The sequence below is a fragment of the Stegodyphus dumicola genome, chromosome 4 (genome assembly GCF_044657685.1).
Source record: "Stegodyphus dumicola isolate Sdum_Otavi_A_Nest chromosome 4, ASM4465768v1".
NCBI lineage: Eukaryota > Metazoa > Arthropoda > Arachnida > Araneae > Eresidae > Stegodyphus > Stegodyphus dumicola.
Genome location: NC_140771.1, coordinates 236,873,569 through 236,894,497, shown reverse-complemented (window position 1 = coordinate 236,894,497; position 20,929 = coordinate 236,873,569). Strand labels below are relative to the sequence as shown.

The 20,929-nt window shown below is 37.1% G+C and overlaps 1 protein-coding gene across 1 annotated transcript in view; it reads right to left on the bottom strand.

The window, feature by feature from the left end:
- Positions 1 to 20,929, bottom strand: part of LOC118194880 (papilin-like) — a 130,465-nt gene that overhangs the window by 91,728 nt on the left and 17,808 nt on the right. Inside the window, exon 4 of the mRNA XM_085814414.1 lies at positions 16,364 to 16,525. Within this exon, the coding sequence (XP_085670540.1) occupies positions 16,364 to 16,525 (162 nt within the window). The remainder of the gene's footprint in view (positions 1 to 16,363; positions 16,526 to 20,929) is intronic.

Genomic DNA, 20,929 nt, shown 5'->3' with positions numbered 1-20,929 from the left:
TTAAATTTAAAAGCCTGAATTAATTGTCCTAGCTTGAATCCGTCACATCCTTATTCTCTAGAGTGGGTTAGGACGTCATAAAAATTTTGCTAATTAGTCCGTCAAATGAAAAGTATGGTTCTTACTTCCCTTTAACTCATAACTCAAAATATAGTTAACATCTGCCAGGAACTTTACAGCTATGCTGAAAAACTCTACAATTTTTGGTAAATTTTCTCCTCTAGTTAATCATTTTTCTTAGTATCCGAGAGTTATTCGTTTAACACTTATGTTAGTCATTTTTATTTAGTTTCTATCGAACCTTTTCAATATCATAACGACTCATTACGGTCTATATCGACAACACTGGAGACCCTTGATTTAGATTAATAGGTTTCAAATGACCAATTCCCAGATGAAGTTCATGGATTTAAAGAAAACGCCTTTATTGCTTCTGATATATAACAAAATTCAATTAACATTTTCAAGAAAAATCGTGTATTTTCCCCCAATCTACCTATAAAGTGCATTTTTCAATACGAAAGAGTTAATTTATACTTGTCGGATGGATTTTCACTCGTACTGGTAGAAAGCATATATGTACGCAGATACCATAAATAAAACGTGTAGTTCTTCAGAAATAGTTTGAGGAGCGTTTCTTCCTATAGAATTTTTGGATATCAGTTTTGCTATTCTAAGTATGAATTGCTTATGGTATAAGGTATTTCCCCTTCTTGGCATGCCTTCGTAGTGTGGTGGTATGCTCGCTGAGTGCGTATTTTCCCCAGCTGGATACCCACGCGCGCTGGGTATACTTACTTATTCACCAGATTCAGAAATAGAAAGACTCAGAAAGACCAGATTCAGAAAAAAGGAGAATCAGAAAATACGCACACTGGGTGCGTATTCCAGAGGTCTGCGGTTCGATTCTCGGCGAAGGCGTTGCTAATTTTTCATTTCTCCTGCTTCCAAAAAATACCTAATGTCTCTACAGTGTAATTATATAAAGAAATATTTCTGCTGTACAAAAATTCTGAATTTAAAAAGTATGCATTTCAAAGAGAAAATATATCCATTCATGCACCAAACACTATAAAATAAAATAGGAACAACAGGTCACGTTTCCTTTAATTGAATCACAGGAAACCGCGTATGATATATCTTGAGTTGCTTTCGTTTAAGCTGCGTTCAGACGGTTGCATAAATGTCATAGAGGCTTAGTCATAAGGCATAAAATGTGGAAGTTCCGTTCACACCTGCAAGACAGGGTATAAGCCGTAACCAATTAGAGGAGATACCTTTGCGCATGCGTGGATGTGTTTACAGCTTTCCCGTTCAGGTTTCGCGCTTGTGCTCTGATTGGTCGACTCTTATATCAAGTCGTCATAAAGTTGAAAACTTCGAACTTTATGCCAAAAACCAGTTTTTGTGGCGTAGCAAGGTCTGGTTACCCTGCAACGAAGCTCGGTTTAAACCAGTTATGACATTTATAACCCGTCTAAACGGAGCCTTACTCTCCTTGATGAGAATCGAAATTCGTGATATTGGCTACTTGTATCATTGAACCCACGTTCGAATCCTAGGGAAGTTTGGATGTTTGTAAATGTATAGTGTCGGTGAGAAATGAGCGCATTTAAAATGCTGACGAGCCCATACTCCTTTTCAGAAATTCTGTGCTTGGGGAAAAGAGATGGGTGACTCTCAGAATGTTTCCTGTAGTGTTCTCCATCAAAATTTTAGGGCGGAACTTACTCTTTCCAACACCTGTAATTATGTTGCCTTCTGTTATGCACACTGGACAGTGTTCTCGGAGACGGGAAGGCTAAACGCCAACACAGCATTGGTCATTCCGAACAAACTTAGGATACAAGTGTCTGTCCATTTGGAACAACAACATCAACACTTTCTTTTGTAATCATTTAGTGCTCTACTGTTATATAGGGTGACTAAAATAAACAGATGTTATGTAGGATGACTAAAATAAACTTCAAAGTAAATTAAAAGCACATGAGCTGTGAGACAGTATTATATAAGGTAACCTAAAATAAACTGAACTGGGCATGGGAGACTTCACTTGGCTTTGGTTCGGTTTATCTTGGACCATCCAATAGAAGCCCATTTGTTTCAAGACGCCAAATCTGGTGAGTAAATATTTCTTGAAAACTGTGAATGATCGGGTAAGAGGCTGGAAATTTGTGATGGTGCATTGTCGAAGACCAGAAATCTACTTGATCAAATTTTCTTTTTCTTCTCTTCAGAAATCTGCCAAGTATGCCAAAGTATGAAGCTCGCTTTGATTCCCCTGGTAAAAAATTTTTCATGATTAATTACCCTTAGTTTCTGTGGCCATCGGGAGTCTTCTTGAACCCAAGAAGATGACTGCCGTTTTGTCTTTTGATTATAAATATCAACATATTCATAACTTTCACGAAATCTTTCGTACCCACAAGAACACCGGAGGAAGGATGGGAGCTCGTCTATCAGAGATTTCTTGGGGCGCTCTTGCCTTTTACGCTGGGCTCGGTCTTGGTGGTTTAAAAACATGAAACATTAATCATAACTGTAGAATTCAGGCAGCAATAAACGACAGACTCATAGAAAAAAAAACGATTTATTTACACTCTAAACAAATCGAAAGGTAAGCAATGATAACTATATCAAACTCAGCTTATTACTCCATTGTGGTTAGCTCATCACGAATTCATAGTTGTTAGATCTAACTGTGTGAAAGAGAGAAGTTTTCTTATCCCGTAAGCGTATTACTTCATCTACTGTTATAGAAATGTTGACACCTTAATGCAAATTGCAACTCTTTGCCAAGATTACGACCTTCATATGATGCCCCTGCAACTTCGATGAAGTCAACTTTCATGATAACAATCTTCATAAGGTTGCCGGCACCTCTGTGGTTTTTTGTTAGGCCATCCTTATGGCTTGGTAAGAAATCCTCAACAACAGAATTGTCAGTACTTTTAATGCATCCCTTGTGTCTTGTCGACCGTTATGGAACCCTTGAGTCTTCCGTAGCGATGGTATCTGCAGTGGAATCCTTGCGTCTTGGCGAAAGACGGGAATTTTGGAAAAGTGTTGTACCTTTACTTGGAAAAGTGTTGCAACTTCGATGAAGTCAACTTTCATGATAACAATCTTCATAAGGTTGCCGGCACCTCTGTGGTTTTCTGTTAGGCCATCCTTATATCTTGGTGAGAAATCCTCAACAACAGAATTGTCAGTACTTTTAATGCATCCCTTGTGTCTTGTCGACCGTTATGGAACCCTTGAGTCTTCCGTAGCGATGGTATCTGCAGTGGAATCCTTGCGTCTTGGCGAAAGACGGGAATTTTGGAAAAGTGTTGTACCTTTACTTCAAGTTGCCCCAGCCGATTAGACCAACCCCACCCGTCCCAGATTTTGTTTGTGCTTGGTTCTGTTATGCCTTACATAGTATTTCAAGTGTTTCTGTTGTTGTTTTTTCTTTTTGCAGAAAAATCTTATTACTATTTTTTGATCTGATTTTAAATCCATGACTATAGACGTTGAATGTGTCAGAGTAATTGCATATAAAATTCTGCCAGTAATCAGACGATATATTTGTTAAAGCAAGATGAGATTTAGTTTAAATATCACGCTTAATAACAATCAAAAACAAAGACCAACATTAAGAATCAGAATAATGTTTTTAAAAATTTTTGCAGTACTAGTTTCGATAGTTTTTTGAACAACCTTCTTCAGCTGCTTAAGTGCAAATGAACCAAACAAAGGGTGAAGAAAGATAAAATAAGAAAAGTTGGACAGAAGTTTAAGCTACTGCCTCCATCTATCGATAAAACAAGAAAAACTAAAACAAAATATCTTTAAAGGCTGAAGGTAAAGATGGATTGCAACTGAGGTCATTAAATACAACAGAAATGCTTTTTTGGGTGTGAAACGCTTCTAAAAAATATAATTCACCAACGGTGGATGTTTTTTGAATAATATTGGCAGCAGAAAAAAGGAAAGTGTGATTTTCATTCCAACAATGCTGAGCAACAGCGGATTTCTGTGTTTCCTTTTCCTTACATATGCTTCGTGCTCTGTAACACTAAATTTTAAGCCCTTTTTTGTTTGACCAATGTAAATCAACCACATTGGCAAGGAATTCTGTAAATATCCCAGGAATTCATACCCGGAATGGAGTCCTTAAGCAAGCAGAGATGTCTTAGCAAGCAGAGATGTCTCAGTGTTCTATATTATTTCTTTACAGGTCTGTTAGAATTTGTTAAAAAAAATTAGTCCTTAAATTTAATAAATGCACTGTGTAAGTTATACTAGATACTAAGGAGTAGAAACCATGTATTTTGATTTATACGTAATAAACTTTAATTGCGTAGTAATATTCCATCTCTAAACGATAAAACAATATTCCTCAACTATGCACAATTACAATAACAGCTTAATTTTAAACTGAAAGTACACGTGGCGTAAATAATGCCTGTTTATTAATTCGAGAGTTGAATTATTCAAAAATGGAATTAATTTTAGCACTTTTCATGTATGCTTTTTTGCGGATGTTTGAAACGAACATCAATCGAATTCCACAATATCAGATACTAGGATTAGATACAAAGTAGTCGCAACACTTTGATAATTCTGAACGACTTGATTACCAAATATGTTGTTATTATTACTACTATTTACTATTGGTTCAAACACTTACAATCCCCCAATATAATCGTCCAAAGTGTCTACCATCTTCGGCTAAATTTCTGGAAAGCATTGTATCTCATCAACTTGTCCTCTTCTTTTTCATGTCCTTCAGCAACCGCTCTCTAACTTGAATAGCCTCTCTATTGTAACGTACCTAGATATCTGCTATTCGTTCACGAACTGATTCCGTTTATTGAGCAAATGAAGGCTGCTTCCTCAAAATAGAGCAGTAGCTCTTTTAGATTTCTTATATCGAGAGCTCTTGTTGTGTTGGAAGCATGCAGGAAAGTTCGATTCCCATTTTAAGGGAAAAAGTATGTTTATCCTCACATGTTCAAAATTTAATTATTTCCTAACTTTTTGAAAATTTCTTATTCTAGAATTTTACTGTAAATTCCGTCTAAGAAGGAAATTTCGGGGAATATTAAAACTACAGCTGAAAGAAAACAGCCCAGAAAGTTCGCGGTTAAATAGAATTTATTCTTCCGATCCCATTGCTTGTTCAATGCTTTTCGCTCTTCGCTCCATTCTTGCTAACCGTTCTTGATTAACCGATCTTGATAGTGAGCGGTGAGTCATAAAAAGAACTGATTCAGTTCAATCAGTGAATAGCTCTGATCTGATCCATAAACAAGCGTTTTTGCCCCATCACTAAATGGATCCCTCTCACTTCTTTTACCTTGGCGAAGAAATCATAATCACAAAGACTCATATTGGGTGAATAACGGGCATTTGCAGATCTTGGCATTCTCACGGTTGCAGCAAATCTGTAACAACACTTGCCTTATGACACTGCGATGGAATTTGTCACCTGAGACATCATCTTTCTTCAACACTCAGGAAAATGCGACGACGAATTCCATCATCCTCCATGACAATCATGACATCCATGACAATCATGACATCCATGACATCCATGACATGCGGTGTCATACGGAGAGCTCTGTCAGAGATCTCTTAAGATAGTGTTGGTGGAGGTTATTAGAAACACTCGCCATACTCTGTGTTCGTTTGACTATGATTCTTTTCTCCAAAATGAAGGAACTGCTGCGAGGGATCAATTAGGACACTAGAGAGGAAGATATTTATGCTATAGAGTGTTTACTGTGGAACTTCAACAGAAGTGGGCTGACTGACACGGTACGACCCCTTCCAGTAATTTAGCAGAAGTTAGCAAACACGCAAGTAATGCTCCGTACTTTATGCTGAATAAAATCCCGTATAATGTCTTAAAACTTAAATTATTACTCTGATCGCCAAGACCATATGGCCTAGAATATTTTTTGTGAAATCTATAAGAAAGTACATATACGTGCATCTTGAAATAAGTCCAAGAAATTATGGCAATATATTAAACGCCTATAAATGTAGGTACAAAGCAGCACGGTAATTTTGGCATTAAAATTATAAACCATCATTCTCATGGCAGTTACGGGAAATTCGTGCTTTCCCAGGCCGGTCAGAGTGTTTTAACAAACTTAAAGAAAATTTCAATACGAAGACAGTAGTCAAACCTACGCAAAAATTTCTCACAAAATTTGCACAGTGAAATTATTCCAAAACAGGTTTTTATCCATCCCTATGCATCGCACCTCCTAATACAATAAGACTAATTTATTTAGATGAGCAGAAACCTTCCCAGCGGTTACAGCCGAAAACATCGCGGACGAAAACGTCGCAGAGAAAACAACGCAACGCGAAAACGTCGTGCTACAAAACATCGTGGGAGAAAACATCGCAAAGAGAAAACATCACACTTCTAAAACATCGTGGTACAAAACATCGTCGTCGAAAATAAAGCGGTTCAAAAACTTCGCAGTTTGAAAACATCGTCGTCGAAAATATCGTGGTAAAAATAAAGTATCTACAAATCATCGCATGGTGATAACATCATAGACATGCTTTTTTCAGTCTTTAATAACTGTAAATAGATATTCCCATAATAATTGAGCGCAAGATGTAAAGAAGGATAATTTTTACTTTCACATTTTTTTATTAACTAATAAATTTTGCTGAAAAAGTAAGAAGGAAACTCAAGCATAGAAAATTAAATGCAACTTATAGATTATACTTTTTATGAAAAATTACCAGTAAAAACTTTATAAAAATTATTTATTAATGGTCTTTGTTAATTATGTCGGTTTAAAATTCTATTAAGTGCTATAAGTTGCATTAATTTTCTATGCTTAAGTTTCCTTCTCATTTTCTCATCAAAAAATTATTAGTTAATATAAAATATGAAAAACAAATTATCCTTCTTTCTATCCTGCGCTCACAAATTATTATGGGAATATCTATTTACAGTTATTAAAGTCTGAAAAAAAGCATGTCTATGATGTTATCACCATGCGATGATTTGTAGATACTTTATTTTTTACCACGATATTTTCGACGACGATGTTTTTAAGCTGCGAAGTTTTTGATCCGCTTTATTTTCGACGACGATGTTTTGTACCACGATGTTTTAGAACTACGATGTTTTCGCTTTGCGATGTTTTTTCCCACGATGTTTTGTAGCACGACGTTTTCGCGTTGCGTTGTTTTCTCTGCGACGTTTTCGTCCGCGATGTTTTTGCCGCGATGTTATCGGCGGATACCTTCCCAGCTTTATGTATTTACAGGATAAGTCTAAAAATTATACATTTCATCTCAGTATACATATTTCACAGTGTTATTACACTGCTGGTCATGAAAGTTGCAACACCAAGAAGGAATGATCTGATGAGCGTCAAAATCACGGGGCCCACCAGCGGCCGGGCGGTAAAGTTGCTGAACACTGGTAGTTCGGTCCGAGGTTCGAATCCCGCGAACGGGCTGGCTGCATGGGCGTTTTCGTGGTTTTCCCCATGTGTAATGTGTATACGAGCCAGTTTCCCTTAGAGCTTTGCCATAATCACACCTCGAGGCTTTGCCATAATCACACACACACACGTCAAAATCACATGAAAGGAAGAAGAGGTTGGGATATGCAAATGATTAGTATTTCCGCCCATTTAAGACGACACAGGAGGAAGAAACTACATCTGAAGACCTGCATAAAAGAAAAGTTGTATAGTGGATTTATCCTTCGGGAAGTGCTTTGTCAGGTCGGAGTTTGCTCAGAATATCGTGTTATGTCTTGAATAATAATAAATGCTTTCTAGCAAGTGTCGGAATGCGATAGAGGCAGGATCGTTACCTATCGAGAGTGTGGATTATAGTTCCGTGATATCGCCCGTCTCACTGTTCAATATCCAACCACTGTCATGCTAATATGGAATCAATAGGTTTCTGAAGGTGATATTGAACGGCATACAGGATCTCAATACCCTTCTATAATTAACGCCCGAGAAGACAGATATATTGTGAAGTCTGCCCTCCAAAACCGTGCAACCACATCACGGACCATTAATCAAGAAACGGAAATGTTTCCAGCACGCCCAGTATCCGCTAAGTACGGTGCGTCGACGTTTGCAACCGCGTGGACCATCAACACGATGACCATTACTTCAGTTTTTCTTCACAATGCAGCATAGAGACAGACGGTGATTCTGGTGCGCCGAACGACAAAGCTGGATACAGGAGTGACACAACGTCGTCTTTTCAGACGAGTCACGGTTTTGCGTGCAGTATTCTGATATACTATTCTGGAGGTTCCGAGGAGACCGCACGTCACCTGCTTGCATTCAATATCGGCATAGGGACTCTGCACCTGGTGTAATGGTTTGGGCAGCCACTGGGTGCACGACAAGCACATCTCTAATTTGGGTCGACGGTAATTTGATCACAGATCGGTACATTTCTGACATCTTACGTCCAGTAGTTCTGCTGTATCTTCGAAGCCTGCCAAACGCCATCTTCCAACAAGATAGAGCCATCATGTTGGAAACATGAGCCATCAGTATATATTTCGAATTCTCTTATCTCGTCAAAATAAACCCCATATGGTATAATGAATCTATTGCTTGGATGTATAAGATTGTAGTTAAAATTTGGCAAAAGCTGATGAAAAACATTATCATAACTGATTATCATAACTGAGAAGATCTATTAAACCATTACGCAACCTTGCCTTATCATAATAATATTGATAAAGGATAGAGAGAGGTGGCGTCTCCGCCAACACGCACATCAATTCATTCGATACTGTATGAAAGCATCGAGTAAGCAAAATTAGCCATATTCGTTGGACCAAGTCCAGCTTCATTCTTAACCTAACAAGCTCCCCAGCCCTGGAGCCCCCTGTACAAATTCCATACATAACAACTGATAAAAAATAATTTTTGAACAGCGATCTCAAAATATCAATCTTTAAAGACAAAATTCGAAATGAAAACTTGTTAACATATAATCTCAGAAAACAGATACACAGGGTATTTGATTGCTCCCCTGGCCTGAACGGTCTCCAGATATGTCATCCATTGAAAACATCTGGTCATGGGTTGCTGGAAGACTAGTCCGCCATCATTCTCCAGCTAACACGGTTAATGAAGTGTGGCAGAGACTTGAAGCACCACGAAAGGAGTTGCCCGTATCTGTTATTATATCCCATTTCGACTCCATGCCTAACCAGGTAAGGACCATTTTATCTGCCAGGGCTGGCAGCTGTTTCTACTAAGTTCGCACCCCTGTAAATACCAAACTGCTTACAAATTGAATCATTTTGTCTTCATACTGTTTACATACAGTGAATATTTTTTTGCAGTTGTTTTCCTTCATGGTTGTTATTATTCATGGTTGTTATACTTAAATGATTACTTAGATTGCGTTGTGGCCGCAATATCCCTAAGATACATATAAAATATTAGAATGGAAATGTGGGATCTATAAAAGGAAAATATATTATTAAAAATACTTACCCAGAATGATGATAACTAAAAAACATCACATGCGAAATTATTTTATTCCTATTTCTAGACATCAGTCCTTTAATTGAATAAATATAAATAGAGCACACATTAAATTTTGCCAGACTTACTGAACAGGATCCTTACCCACGACGAGACCAAATGCGCATACAATGCCGTATGCACAATGAGTTCATAGGAACGCGGTAATCTTAATTAATCTGCATAAATTAAAATTCTTGAGAAGGAAGAACGGAGAACATAGTCAGACGAATGCCAGAAGACGAGAACACAGGATTAACGTTTGTAAAGAAATGGCAGAAGAGGCTCTTCGTCGCAAGCACGTAGTTACAGAAATCCGAAGTAGACGGATTCAAAATTAATCGTGAAGCAACACCTCATTCTTATTGCATTCGTTAGAGGGAAGACTCCAGGAATAGCTTTTCATTACGAATACGTAGTTTCAAAACTTCCCATAGAACTGCACCATGTCGGCATATTTATTCTCTATGTTGTTCACGAAATTTCTCATGGCGTTCAGCACCGTAGCAGTAGAAGAAAAAAGTAACAGAATAGCGAGAACGGCAGGGAAGGGATAGTGCAGAAGGCCGTCCTTCACCTCCGGACTCCAGCAGCAGAAGAGAGCATTGCATCCCTTTAGGAGAGGTCTTCCTACGGTCGCCATTAACAAAAAATTAAACGTGAGTAATGTGGAGGCTTGCCTGCACAATGGTGTTGCAATTTTAATGGCCAGCAGTGTATGTTATTAATGTTTTTCCCTGCCGTAATAGTTTTCTCTGCATTAGTGCAATCGTTATAAATCATGTCTGATTGGACATTCGGTTGCCATCGTAACATATCGGATCTAATTCACAGTTATGGTCACGTTACCAGAAATCCAGCCCTGCTCTCCTCCCCACCTTTCGCCAGGATTCTGACGCCTGTCCAGCCACCTCATTTCCAGACTTACACGGATCTGTGTTTCTACAAAGTGTCTTAAATTGTTCCTCTCTTTCCCATATTGTTTCTTTCGAAAAGCATCGTTAAGCAAACACTACAATTCATGCTCCCCATAGAATCTCTTAGGTTAACTGGAAAGCGTTACAAAAGCAACAGAAAAGCAATATAGCCATTACCGTATCGCAGTAAAGGCAAGTGATCAGACTGAGGGTTTGCAAAATATTTGTGCAAGAGTTTCCGAACTGCCGGCATGTTGCCACTAACTTTTATCCAATTCATATAAATCTTCCTTGAATTATGTAATTCTGAAAGCAGACTGCATGGTTTGCGAAGTCTCTATTTTCGATTTAGATGCTAAATCTATAGCCTAATGTAAGACATTTTTAAAACTCTCCTCTAAATAGTTTCGTAGCATATTAACTTAGAAACTTTTGTTCGTCTTAAATTTCTTAATTTAATGCCATTTGTAAGACCAAAATCTTTGAGCATTATACTTATAAGGTATTTTCTCCTTTCTTTCAGCATATCTTCGTGGTGTAACGGTAGAACGCTGGGCACCTATTTGAGAAATCCAGGTTCGAATCCGTGCGAGGGCATTGCAGTTTTTCACATCTACTCCTTCAAAATAACCTAATGACTCTACACACTGTAACACAGCTTATTCTACTGACACAATAATTTGCATCTTTCAGGTCATGCAGCAGAACGAAAACTTTATTAAAAATATTATTCCTACATAGATTTCACAGGCATTTCCAAGAAACAAAGAAGCAAATTTATTAAACGTTAACAATATTTCTATAAAGCTTTACTGGGTATTGTTATTCAAATGCATTATGTTGCTTTTATTGAGCTTCAGTTTCTTAACCTGAAAAAAAATGAAAATGAAAAATGAAATTAGTCTCGTAAAAAATCAGAAATTTCATAATTTAAATTATTTGTGTTTAAACTCATTCATTTATACAAATTGATTTGAGTTAGCAAAATAATTTCACCCCCATATGGGCATGCATCTAAACATTTGAAAAGTGCTTTAATTAATTTTTATCATGAAACAGAATACGATCACACAGTAGTAATATTAAAATATCAGAAAAGTATCCACTCACTCAAAGTAAACTTGAAATTTTCCACGTATTGATTTTGAATATTTTTATTTAAATTTTACATTCAATCAGTAGTTAGCATACTTATTATCACATAAAATGTGAAATATTTATAAAGCCCCAAAATTACTAAGAATGACTGATAAGAGATATATTCCTGCATTAATTCAAGAATTTTTGTTTATTCTGACGTAATTTTTCAAAGGTTAATCGTTCATTAATTTTCCTGACAAAAGTTATTACTTACTGCAATCCAAATCAGTCAGCTTAGCAACTCTCCAAATTTTCAAACATGTTTTGAAAATGTGGAAAGACACCAAACAGCGCTGTATTATCAAATATCTTTAATTTTTACAATTTAAAATTGTATAAGTATGAAATATTAGCAGCTCAGTTTTTCATTATTATGTATTTTTAAATAGACAAATTCATGCATATGTTTTCTGAAAACTTGAGAGTTTAATGTTAAAACTCTTTCTCGTTACGCAGGAAAATATCTTAAAGCGATGCTCATTTTAAGAAAAACGCACATTTAAAGACAGATCTATCGATTTTTACATATCACAAATTATTGCGATATTTACCATTCCTTATAAGCTAATAAAGCAATCATCTTACACTACTAATTACTAAACTGTTAAAATCAGCAATTACATTGTTTCTTAAAGGTTGAGTGTGAGGCAGATTCATCTTAAGGAACTAAATGATAATTTGACTGCCTCTAGGCTTCATTCGAAAGTAGTCATTTCAATTAATGTTTCACATTTGTAGTTACATAATTATTGGAAATACATTTTGATGTTCCTCATTTAATTCATTCTGAAAAACCTGTATACTCTGCAAACAAAATGAACAAACCTTAATACAGGATGTGATGTTTCCTGACTTTGACAGAAGCTTCATATTGATGTGTCATCTCTTTAGTCAGATGATATAACTTCATCAAAAGACAATAAAAAATGAAATAAATTTGCAGTTACGTTACTGGACTAACACCGTTTCACTGTCTGGACGAGCATTAGTCTCCGTTAAAGGAAACTCTAGTCTGAATTAAGACCATTCTAAATTGATCCCCAAGTGAACTGATAGCCTTGGCTGAAACCATGCATCAAGCTCTCGAAACATTCTAAGACATGATATCGATCTCTTTCCGCCGCTGCAGCACCCATTCTGAACATGTGCAGGTGGATGCAAAAACAGTAGACAGCCATGATTGTGCTAAATCTATTACAAACCTCTCTCTTCCAGACACTCGCGGCATTGACGTATTGCATCTATATAAGGCTACTATAAAGGTAGCTCTACATCTATATGCTGAGACTAGACTTCTGATTCAAGAACATCGACGCCACTACGCTCGTTGACCTTGATCAAGAAAAGCAGTAACTTTGGGAGGGTTTAGTATGATCTGGATCAGTTTATCATGCTGCTACCAGAGGCATAATTAAAGAAGACGGTTTATCCTTGACTGCGCATTTGTGCAGGACGGCATTTTTCACGTGAAATATTATTTTATAAGGGTGTCAAAGTAAACGAAGAATAACAAGATTCTGAATTGCCATCTGAAATTAAACTGAGACGAAAAGTAGTTGTTATACTAGATAAAATATTCACTTAAACTACTGTGAGATTTTAACAGCCACATACTATTCTTTACTCCGAAGTAAGGTTTGACCAAAAGATATGGAAGTCAACTAAAATGTGATCACAGCACTTAACGTGTTATTGCGTTAAAAACGTGTACGAACTCTGTATAAGCAGAGATGGACGTGTAAGAGTTGTAAAGGTGTAAACTAGAAAATGTGTATTTACTCGCCCTGTGCGTAAACTGTCCTCTAGAAGTATGTTCCTGTATTAAAGATATCATTATTTGATTTTTAATTTTACTTGTGAAAAGCAAAAAGTTGAGAGCAGATATTCTATGTTAAAGGTATTCTGGTATCATGTGAGTAGGATACCATATCAGGTTATACGATCGTGAAAAAATTAAGCAAAAACCTCTAAAGAAAAGGGACGAATGTAAAGAGGGGAATTAAAGTATACAGTTTACATATGAGGCTACAGAACGGTCCATAGTCCGCCAAACTATGTAGCGTCGAGTTGAAGTGGAAGATATGAAGGTGGACTATACGCCCGACGACCTGTGGTTTGTACTCCTTTGACCACATCGCACGGTTGAATTGGACTCTTAAATATCGCAGTTCGACACAAGAGCAATTAGGTCACCTATTTTTTATGGAGAAGGGCAATGATCTAGCGAGAATAACTGATACACTATCAAGCGCTAGACATTGTCGAAAGAAACCGTTACAGAGGAAGAAGCTATAAGGTATTTCTCCCACCTTCTTAGCATGTCTTAGCATGTGGCGTAATGGTCAGCACGCTCGGTGCGTATTCGAGAGGTCCATTGTTCGAGTCCCGGCGAGGGCATTGCTCATTTTTCATATTTCCCGCTTCGAAACAACCTCTCTACAACGTCTCTACAACGCATATTGATATGGGCTGGGATGAGATAGCGAAAAACAGCAGCACTGATTTCTACCTGGTTACAGCCGTCTGATATCGCGGCGAAATTCTACCCTCTCTTGTGCGTCCTCTTATCGCTGTAATGGGTAAAGACGTGATATTCATAAATGATAATCTCCTCCCGCATACAGCTCGAGTAGTGCGGAGGTATTGGAGAGGGAAACCAATCCACATCTCCCGTGGCCTGCTAGATCACCGGACCGGAATCCCATAGAGCTTGTGTGGGACATCTTGGGACGACAGATAGCAGATCAAGTGCGCCGCCAGGCACCCTCGTTGATCTCCTGACGCATTACTACAGGAATGGCGCACAACAAGCGTTCAACGACAATATTGCCTGCTTGCCTCGCCGTTGTCAAGCATTTTCAGCTAGAGCACCCGTTACTAGTGTGATGTTTCCACTGCACATTCTTCCAACATATTTTATCTTTCGAGATATGATGGTCGCAATCCATGTGTTTTTGTATGGTTTGCTTTATTCTTTGCTATGAGATCTAGTAATGCCACACTAACCTCTTGGATCAGTTTCACGCATAACCATCAAACAGTTTTTGTTTCATTCCGTGTTTTCACATTCTTGCTTATTTTTGGAGCAGGAGTGTGTAGCTGTTGAGTTAATTAAAGTGTGAGTCATGACTAACATTTAAAATCCAGCACTCCTTTCAAAATGCTTGTCTTAAAATACTCATGTTTAAAAATTAATTAGAAAGAATGCAAATAGATAAAACAAAATCCTATTGCAAGTTATATAGCTGTGAAATGAAAGCATGAAATAAAAAAAAATTAAAACTCAAAAGCATTAGTATTACAACATTGACAATCCAAATACTGTATCTAACAGGGGATGTGAAAAAAATGAATTGAAGAATAGTAACTTAAATATACTGAGAATTGGATAAAAGAAGAAATGGTGATTTAAATAATGGAAAATTAGCTATGTAGTCTTAAGATTTTCGACAATGACTAAGAAAGACTAAGAATCGAATTACAGTCTCTAACTTACTGCACATGGAGAGCGAATTTATGATGACATCAGTCGTGATAAGATCTCACGAACATATGATGTCACAATAAATCAAGTGTTGTGCTATTTTTTCATCTTTTCCTTGCTACTTTAGCCTAAAGATTTCTAGCAACATTGCTTGATCACTACAGTAATAGTCGATGCTGGCTTCCTTTTTGCTTCCGTTTCGAACCCCGGAGATGGTTTGCATACTTGTTGTATAGGTATCTATACGGCATAGATACGGCCTTTAATATACTGGTTAATATACTATAGTTCTTCTTAATATACTATAGTTCTCCTTAATATACTATAGTTCACCAGAGGTTAGTGGTAAGAGAAGAAATCCACCCTAAGAACATTCATCCTATGTTCATTCCTAAGAAACCTCCGCTTTAAAAGTGAAACGAGACTGTGCTGTGGGATTACACTTATAAAGCCATTGGTAAGAAACACAAACGTTCCTGACCTCTCCTCTCATTAGAACGTTAATTATGCTTCTGTTAAAATGTAAGAAGTGATCACGTTGGTATATATGTTACGGTGAAACACCGAAATCTGGAGAATATCTACTTTCACCGGTGAATGTCAACATTCACATAGTCGCTTGGTGTATGTCCGAAATATTTTCCAAATACTCTTATTTCTGACTTACACCGGTGAATGTCGACATTCACCATGTACTAATGGTGAATGTTGAACATATAAAAATATTATACTATTTCCTTCTCCGTAATTCATTCGCGAAAAAACGCACTCATTCAAAATGAGAAAGGAAAATAATAGAAGTTATAAACTTACCAAATTATATGATTCAAATCTTATTTATTGCAACAACTTAAACTATTATGACACTTTGAATTGCACAAGAGGCCCTTGCTTTTACAACTGCATTTATTTGTGGAACACTTCCTTTTGGAATGGCAGCGTGTGCATATACTCCTCTCTTTTCAACCTACACCAGAGTATATCTGTGATTGTCGACATACACCGGTGAGGGTCCGAATGTGCAAGAATGTAAAGAAATATTCGATCTTTCACCGACGTATTTGGTGAATGTTGACATTCTACGGTGAAAGTCGACATTCTCCAATTTCGATCTTTCACGGTAACATATATACAGGTTTATGAATTTTAAACGCTAAAATTTGAAATACTCGAAGTAATGAAAAAACTGTTTAATTTTAGTTCTTAAGATTCTAGTTATATAAACAATAATACATAAGTAATTTAGCAGTAAGTAATAATTTTATTTATCAAATATGGAATTAACTCACCAACACATGCAGTTTCACACTCTGCCTTGCTCAGAAATCTGTTTCTGTTTCCATCGCAACCCCCATATATAAATTCTTCACATTTTCTAGTTTCATTGTTGAAATAAAATCTGTGAATCGTGGCTGAGCATGGTCCGGGCTGCTTCGGTTGTTGGCAAGCAGCTATATGGGTCATAATTTATAAAGAAACGTTTATTAACAAATATATGTACACTAACTGATGTCAGTTATTAAAGCAACAAATTATTACGCATTGTTACAAATTTTGTACATAGTTACTTTATACATACTTTAGTGCAGTCATTTGTGAAGCGGTTGTATTTTTCTGCGTAATCTAACATGAAAAATCTAAAGAGACAAAAATATGCTGAAAAGGTAATAATGCAGAGGCAAGTTCATTTAACATTGTGCATATGTAATTTGGCGAGATATCGCCGAGCTGACAACGGTTCTGGTCACTTATTTTGTCGCCACATTTGGCGAGAAATAGCCAAAGAACGTCAAACGTAACGACATTTTGGTCTGGTCCCTGTATAACCATAAGTATTATAACAGAATAACTATAATTGATCACTAAATGTAATTGATAATATGCAGCAAAATACAACAATTTCACAAAAGATTGCACTAAAATCTTCTATCTTAACATTGCCCTCTTTCCAAGGACAGTAAGTCCCTGGACAGGAAGCCATATACATACAACTAAGGCAGATCATGTAATAATAAAACAGTAATTTCAGTAAATAACAAATCAAATACTAAAGCCATAACTGAGTGCATAAACTAACAAATTTAAGAAAATAGGACCATGGTCTTATACATTACATACTCTACGTATTAGAGGGACTGCATACTATGGCCATAGTAATGAGCTAGCCTGTCGTAATGAACGACTTTATGCTTAGAATTCGATGACTTACGGAGATCAGAACTACGACGTCATTCAGAATGTTTAGAACTGTTTAGGAACCGTCCAAATGTGGCTGTAGTTTAGGAAAGAGTTCTTTCCGTCGAAAGCCCTGATTGAGGGGCTTTCTGTACGAGTTGCTTGCTGAACTGCCTCGCATTTCATGATGTACACTAGAGAGCTATTTAAATCCTCGACATACGCCATTCGTAGAGCTTTCTGTATTTCAGGATCACGGATGCCATCGATGAAGTATTATAGGGACAGGATTTCCCTTGTTTCTGTCAGGCAGTCCGAGAGGGCAAGATTTGGAACAGCCTTTCAACAACCGTGGCGAGCTCCTGGAGCACTTCCGTAGGCTTCTATTGACGAAGGCTTCTTTAACTGAAGTCTGCTGTAGTCTTTTAAACATTTCTCCCTATAAAATCCAGCTCCAACACGCCAGATAAAACTTCGAAGTTTAGTCTCTGATTTTCCGGATCAGTATGAGCGATATCCGCTGCGTCTGTTCTCAGAGAAGGACGAGATGACAGGCTTTAACTTGGGAACCCCCTTCATTCGTGTCCACCATTATAGAAAATTATGTCTCATACACTTATCAGGGTCAATGTTCCTTCTAACCTTCTTCGGGAACATACAAGGACCTGACTCGGAACAGAGAGCTTACTAAAGCTATGTTCACTAATTGTGGTAAGTAGACAGGATACAGACGAAGGGTATACAAAACCCTTTATTTTTCTCTATATACAATAACTTCCGTACTTCGGAATACAATGACCCGCCACTCGGGGTCTAACGTAAAAGTATAAAAATAAAACTAAACTCTAATTTAACTTTAGAATAATACACGTGGAAGATTGGCCTTATAATAACAGGAAGCGTATGTAGCACAGAGACTGTGAACACTACAATACGTTTTAATTTATCAAGAGGATTAAAACCTCTGGCCTGGAAGGCAAACAGCAACTGAGTAACTTCTAAGATAAGCGGCCTGCTTCGAACTCACTGCTTCCTCTCTTTCGCTTGGCATAAAGGCCACACTTAAATACTTGGCGTTCGCCAGACAAACTTTGCATAAAACCTTCACGCTTATAATTCTGGCCGGAAGTAGAAAATAAGAAGTGATAGTAAAGATTTAAAATAAAATAAACATTAGTAAAACTTAAGATCCTTACACACTTGCCAAGAGTTTTCCCATCATATGTGGATAGCTTCAGAGAGGGACGAGAAGCTATGGGCAAATGTTTAAAACCATCAGAATTGCTTCATGCTTTTGCTATGCGTTAAGTGCAAAGAACAGTAATTAATAATATTAACAAATAAAACGTTGAAATTAAAAAGATAAAAAAAGTTTTGCAAGCCGTCTTACTAACAAAACTGAACATTGGTGTGATCAATTGAGAAAAGGCTGAAATAAATTGAAAAATTAATGCCAACATCTGGAAAGCTAAACGTATGCTGCTCCGAAGAAAATTATGCTTAAATTAAGCTAAAATGACAAAAAGAAATGGATTATCAGAAGTAAGTCCAACAGCAGACATTTTTTTAAGTCCAGTTTGTTTACCACCGATCAGAAATTTTTCCGAATAGCTTTTTTTACCACTTCATTGATGTGGTCAAGTTATTGTACTAAACTAATTACTCGCAGATGTGACTTAAATTTGCAATGGCTTGTTTGCGAAAGTTTTGCTGAGATGACGAATTCCACAAAGTACTGAATCATCCAGTAAGTTCTGATGTTTTCATATCGCAGCGCATTTTCTTCTAATTATTTTTGGTTGCTGATTAGGAGGGACCTTAATTAAGAAATGTGTTTAAATATGATGATATTCATTCGCCTATATACACAGTTCTAGAATGTATAGTGGCATAATTTTCGTTTGATGGTAGTGCTAAGAAAACAGAACCCAGAATTTCACTTTCTTCATATTGTGCTCTTTTATTCTAAAAGAGGAGAAAAAATACTAGTCAGGATAATCAGCAGCCGAGCGGTAAAATCTCTCTGACTCTCTGAGCACTGGTAATTTGTTCCGCGATTCGAATCCCGGCGAACGGTCTGTCTGCTTAGACGTTTTCGTGGTTTTTTCGTGTGTAACTTAGCTGCGAGCCACTTTTTCTTAAAACGTTCCCCGCAAAGGCATCCCTCTCCTTAGGCAGATAACACTTTAGTGCTTTGACATAAGTGAATAAGCCAAATCTATGCTAGTCAGATCGCTCGTAAAATTTGTGCTATATACTGTGTAAATCTGTGTTGTATTTTTTTTTTATTTATTTATTTTTTATTTTTTAATTTACTACGTGCTCCGCCATTAGGTACTGCATGGTAAAGGACAAATGTTCCGTGGAGGTCATTTTAAGCGAAACTGGCTCGTATCCAAATTACACATAGGGAAAGCCAGGGAAATGCCCATGCGGCCAGCCCGTGGCCGGGACTCGAACTCCCGGCGGAACTGAGCTGTATAATTTGTTCGCAAATTTTGTGCAGTTTTGTTGCTGATAACACAGTTCGAAGGTGGAGATTTCAGCCACAAAGTTAATGCTCTCTGTGTACGACCATCGTCAATAACCAAGGACCTCCTCAAAGAGGCTATTTCTGAAAATTCACATTATACACTTCAAGAATTATCAGATTTCGAAAAGTACGATACATGATCGTTTGAAGAAGAATTGGTATGTGAGACGCTATACTATGTGGGTGCATTTTAGTACAGCAGAATTACCTTGCTCAAATTTCGGCATGCGATTCTTTCTTAAAATGAAATGAAGCTCCATTGTTTAAACAGCTCATTTCTTAAGGTGAAAAGGATACTGTACAATTATGTTATTAAAAAAAGATCATGGGGTAACCCAAATGAACCTTCTTTCATAACATCGATAAGAGGACTGTATCCGAAAAAATATAATGCTTTGTGTATGGTGTGACTGCAAAGGACGAGAAAGGACTTGTCTGTTATGAAATGTTGCCGCCAAATCAGATAATAAATCCGGAAAAATACTGTTCTCAGGTTTAAACGCAGAAATCGAAGCAAAACATCCAGAACTTCGAGATTTTGTTTTCTAGCATGACAGTGCTCGGCCTCACATTCCGATCAATCTCAGACAAAGACTGATTGAGAGAGTTGGTTGAGAGGTTTTTAGCCAAGGTCTGGAGGATATATGATGACCATCCATTTTCATCAGACCTTGTTACCATGGATTTTCATTTCTTCAGTAACTTCAATGCTTTCTGAACGTCTGGAGCTCACTTTTTTGAGGACTGTCATACATCACCTCGATAACTTCTATACAAATAAAGCTAATGACTCTTTTTAGAAAAGGCATTTTCCAGTTGCAGACAGACGACAAAAATGTCATATGTCAAAATGGTGTTTAAATGATTGAAAGAAATTTCGCGTGTTTTTGTACTGCTCTAGTTGTACTATGCATCAAAAAAAAAAAAAAAAAAAAAAACCTCACAACATTTTCCGAGTGTCCCAGTATTTTCAATGTGCAGCAAGTAGACATCTGACAAAACAATTTATCAGAATTTTGCCTTTTTTTACTAGCAAGCCTAAATTTGAATATTAAATAGTACGATTTAATTTTTGTCCTAGTACCAGTGCTCAAACATACTTTTTCATGTTTCAAGTTTTTCCAGGGAATGACATAACGATGTTCAA